General features: G+C 38.2%; 1 protein-coding gene across 1 annotated transcript; it reads left to right on the forward strand.

The window, feature by feature from the left end:
* Window positions 1–2,346: 2,346 nt before the first annotated feature.
* LOC140234466 (cholecystokinin receptor type A-like) lies at window positions 2,347–3,375 on the forward strand. The gene has a single exon (XM_072314511.1). It carries the CDS (start codon window positions 2,347–2,349, stop codon window positions 3,373–3,375), a length of 1,029 nt encoding a protein of 342 aa, XP_072170612.1.
* Window positions 3,376–5,372: the final 1,997 nt, after the last annotated feature.

Genomic DNA, 5,372 nt, shown 5'->3' on the forward strand with positions numbered 1-5,372 from the left:
TTGAGGGTAACTGAACGTTCAGTTTCATTACCAGGTGTGTCTACCGCTTGAGTTGAGTTCTTTTATAAAGTGATGATAATATAGAATTAGTTGAGGTGAGAACTCTGCATTTAACTTTTTTGCAAGATACTTAAAAATCACTTTTTGAAATGTTCTAACATATAAAATTCTATGAGGATTAAAAAGTTTATTTGATGGAATTCGGGTTTGAAATGACTGGGATTATCCAAAAAGAAAGTAAAACAAAGAGATCTTATAAAAGATGAGTCCAATCTTTTCTTAGGATCGCTTTGTTTTGGATATCTCAGCTCAGCCATTTGAAAATCGATTTTCTTCAAATTAACTTTTAGGTCCCCTTAGAATTATATATATATTTTTTTAACGTTTAATAAGATTATTCCCATCATCTTACAAAATCATCAACAGATGTTAAAAACCTGAAGGCTCATCTCAACCGAAACGGTACTATCCCTTTAATCGTTTTATGGCTATTGGCTATTGCAGTTATCATGTCTTTGTAGAAGACTTGTCAATACATGCTTATAATTGTCTACAGAACTTAAAGTTTTTCTAAACTTCAAGCGACAGATAACTCCCATCTCTCTTATGCCACCCCTCACAATAAAGAGCCATCATTGGCTGCCTCATTACGCATGCGCAGGTTCATCACGAACCATTTGCCAATTTTCGTTGATAATCTAGCAGTCAGGCAACTTTAGCGTCACTTGTGCAGACATTTTTCTGCGAGAGCTGCAACAGACTGTTATTACAGGGAATAAAAGCAGTTCAACACAAGTCGCGTATAAAGTAAGTGTCATTTTTTTTTTAATGTAAAGTGTAATCTCAATATAATGAATAAAATGGTATATTTTTTTAAGTCAATATCTCCAACGTATTATGAGTAATGAGTTAGATGGTTTTGGAATATGAGGGTTTATTATATGAAGAGTTTGTTTGCAAAAACCGATAAGTCCATTTTTGAAGATTTTGAAGTACGGTCTCTGTCTTAAGATACAAAATAATATCTTTTAAATGATATATTGGTCACTACATATAAAGGTACATTTTTGAAGTTATGGTCAGAAGAAGCAAAAATTTTCTTATTACTCTCTTTATTTTTCTTGACCTTTAATCGCAAATATCTCCATTTGGCAAATATGGACTTATCGGTTTTTGCTAACAAACTCTTCATATGTTGATAAGTATTAACTCTTAAAAGTCAAACAAAAATGTTGTTATTGGAATCCTACCGCACATACATATATTGCAAAAGATTATCAAGTTTACTGATAATATCAGAGAGCTTTAATAGATGAAATTCCGGGGACAGTGTGCAATGACAGAAAACAAACAAGCCTACCGCTAGGATAATATTGTGCACTTTGCAAATGAGATTTCATCTGACATTCGATTAGCAGAAAGCACAACTTTCTTGTAGCTGTGTAATAGATGATAAAAAATATATGCATTATAGTTTTATCTACTTTTTCCCCATGGAAATATCTCACGGCTTGAGGTTTAATTGGTTAAATTACTTGAACACCTTATAAGGTCATCAATTCTAAGAAGTAAACTCCCATGTTATAAGGCGAAGCCTCCTGCTTGTGGTAACTTGAACTACTACAGTATGTCCCCCAAAATTACAACCGGATTTCCGCATTGATAACTTTCAATATGATTAATCTATCTGAATGCTATACCAGGGTCTAAAAATGTAACATCTAACCTATATGTTGCAGAAAACCCCATTCCGTTTGGTTAAGTGGTCACAGAGAAAAGTGGATTGTTGTAGAGCATGTCATGGGTTAGTTTCTTCCAAGTTAAGCACTTGGATGCTCTTGGAACTGCATATCAGTGTGTGAACACATTGGACAGAACTTGGAGGGAAGGGATCCTGACATGCTCTGCAAAGATCCTCATTTCTCTTTGACCAGTAAAGCAGATCGGATGGGGTTTTCTGTAAGATGTGGGTAATAAGTTAAAGTTTCACACCCTGAAATTGTATTTGGATTGATTTACTGTTTTCAAAGTTATCGTTGCGGAGGGTCCGTTGTATTTTTTTTTTTTTTTTGGGGGGGGGGGGAGGGGGCATACGGTATAACAATCTGATAACAAAGACATCGCTTATAAATTCCTTTCTTGATATCGTTTTACTTTTGTTTGCCAGGATATAAACAAACTATGACATTGCCTGTCATTGCTACAAGCATTCAACTGGTAATGCTGCTTTCATATTTGGAAAGAGGTGGAAGCAGTCCGATTTCATACAACGCCTCACCTGCAACCGATGACGAATCAGACCGCGTGTTGTGGGAAACGTTTAAAACCGAGCCATATGCTGTTACAATGTTTGAAGTAGAAGTTACAACTCGGATCCCTGGATGGTACTGGCAAACCACAGTTTGGTCCTGGTGGCTGATCCTTCAGATGTTCACCGCCATGCTGGGTATTGTGGGCAATTCCCTGGTGATCATCATCCTTTTCAACAGAAGGGAGCTAAGTCGCTCCACAGATACTTTGATTGGTGCGCTGGCTGCTGCGGATCTCTTCGCGTCCTTGTTCATGATACCACTCCCTATGCCACTCACGGTACCTTCGTCAGTTCTGGGACAGGTTTACTGTAAAGTTGTGTTCCCTTCTATGTTTCTGTGGGTGTCATTTAATACATCTATCTTTACTCTAACGGCCATCGCTGTGGAAAGGTACATAGCTGTGGCTTATCCAATCCATTTTAAGCATTTTGTCACCCGGAAGAAGGTAATTGTTGTAATTGTAGCAAACTGGATCCTAGGGTTTATGGTCACGTCTTTCGAATTCAAAGTCGCAAAAGTTGATAAGTCCTTGAATCACTGCGCTCCAGCTTTCCCTTCCAAAGGCGTCCAAATGATGATCGGAACGTTTTTATTCTTAATGTTATTCGTAATACCCGCCTTGTTGTCACTTACTATGCAGGCAATGACAGCGCATGCCTTGCACCGCCAGTCCCTGGTGTTCGGTAAACGGGTGGACAACGGAGAAGGCCGATCTAACCCGTCTGCTAAACATTTAGTAGCCAGGAGACGGGTGTTACAAATGTTATTCATCGTGGTTCTCGTATTCATTTTGTGCTGGGCTCCATCTCAGTGTGCCTTCTTCGTCTTTAACCTCGGATTGGTCCCTGACTCGTACTTGTTTAGTCCGTTAAACAAGGCACTAATCGTCCTCTCTTTCGGAAATTCCTGCGCAAACCCGATCATCTACACCGTTCGTTACCCAGAGTTCCGCGCGGCGATAGGAGAGCTGTTTTCTTCAAAGAAAGGGAAAGCTAGGGCGCCATTATTCAGTGAAAAGACAGAGGGGAAATTTGTATCATCTGCTGAGATCATTGATCCTTAGTCGACGCTGTGCGTAATCTATGTTGGTAGAGAAAGTTACAAAAATCCTGCAAGATGAAATCAAACTCCTGTTTCCCCCACCCCCCCCCCCTCAAAAAAAAAAAAAAAAAAAAAACAAGATAAATTTATATAATTAAAGGAGCTCTGGAATCCAAATGCATGTTGATTTGTGTTGATTTATGATACCCTCAACAGCACTTTTGCAGTGAAACAAACATCTAGAAACATTCCATATATTTTTAACGATTTTTTTCTTCTATTTTTCTGCAGATTACTTGGGAACGCCCACAAAAAATCCTTCCAAAACAATATTCTGGCGATGACCTCATCTGTCAATCATTGCTAAAGTGCTGAAATGTTTAACAAAAGACCTTGGAATGCCCCTTCCTCTGGACTCAGCATAACTTGCATGTTTCTGTGATATTAATGTGACTAACAAAAGACATGGCGAGGGAACATGCAAGGTATGCTGAGTCGAAGGGAAGGTGCATTCCAAACTTAATATTAATAGCCAGAATACCAATATGCCGATAATTAAGTCACATAGCAGCAATTGATGTAAGTTTCTGGTTCATGCAGGTAACTTTCACTTATTAAAAGCGCAGAATCCTTTTTTTTTTTTTTTTTTTTGCCCCTGTACTCAAATTCCGGTTAAGGTTTCAAGTCCGACCCTGGACATTTCATCAGCTCGTCTGATTGGTGGCGGGAAACGCTCTGTCGACGTTTTGTTTGGAGTCAGTCGTCGAGCAATGTGCTATGGACTCTCCCATCTCGCCAGTTCTTGCCTATTCATACATGGAAGTCTTGTGAAGATGTAGCTTTGAGTTTATTCTCCGGCAATTTATATGGATGACACCTGGATCAAGATTAAGAATGTAGAACTAGACGCTTTCTGCGCACAGATCAAGAATGATGTGACTCACAGGTGCTGAATGTATCAAGTTCACTGTCGACAAGTTTAGGACAATAAAGTAGCGTTCCTAGATTGTGATCAGACAGTGTAAATTGGCACAAAAATAAACAACCTTTCTATCCAGCCAACGTTATCTATATCAACATACGAGTCTTGTAAGAGTACACATGGCTACCGTTACAATGGTTACTAGAAATGTCGCTATGGAGACTGGGGTGCCTCCGCCATAATGCATGGTTCTCCCGTATGTCTATGGTACGTCTTGAAAATGTGTGATGACAGTTTCATATAACTGGCAAAATATTGATATGACAGGTTTGTCACAACTGTGTTGAATGTTCACTTTCTTAACTAGGTTTAATTAGATGAATGGCTATGTTGTCTATAAAGAGTGCAGGTATTTGGAGATTTTAGAATTTTTACTGACTTTTTGACACTTTATGAGTTTATGCATTGAGTAATTTTCAAGGTATGGAGAAAAAGTGTAAAGTCAGTATTAAATAGTGAAATTTTATAGCATTTTCGCCTTTGACCCTTGACCTTTGACCCTGTTACCCTAAAATTCCGAAGAGAATCACGGTCAGATATAACATGCATAAATATGTACTTAGTTTCATGATGATACTTTGAGCCGCTTTCAAGAAGAAGTGACTTTCAAGAAGAAGAGGAAGAAGTTAAATTAAGCACTTTTACTTAAAGAAGAAATTTATAGGAAATAATATCATATAAATTGACTGTTTTCCATCATTTAATGTTATTTTGATTAATTTCTAACATAAACCATGCAATAAAGTTGTCTCTGCTTTGAATATAAGAATCTTTATTTTTACCAAATTTGAGCACTGGAAAAAGTTCGATGCGGCTACGAAAAGTGCCAAATCTGTGACGTCACCACGTGTGTATGCAACCCAGTGGGATGTACGTATCTATAGGCAACTGTGCGCACTTTTCAGGAAATTTTTATAATTTCAATTCCAATCAACGTAGGTAGTCGGAGAGCTAGAGGGCGCCTCTCCGACTACCTACGTTGTACGTTGTAGTATACGAGAGTGAATGCCATTCATAATAACACGCAGATGAGGAGT

The sequence above is a fragment of the Diadema setosum genome, chromosome 10 (assembly GCF_964275005.1).
Source record: "Diadema setosum chromosome 10, eeDiaSeto1, whole genome shotgun sequence".
In the NCBI taxonomy this organism is placed as follows: domain Eukaryota; kingdom Metazoa; phylum Echinodermata; class Echinoidea; order Diadematoida; family Diadematidae; genus Diadema; species Diadema setosum.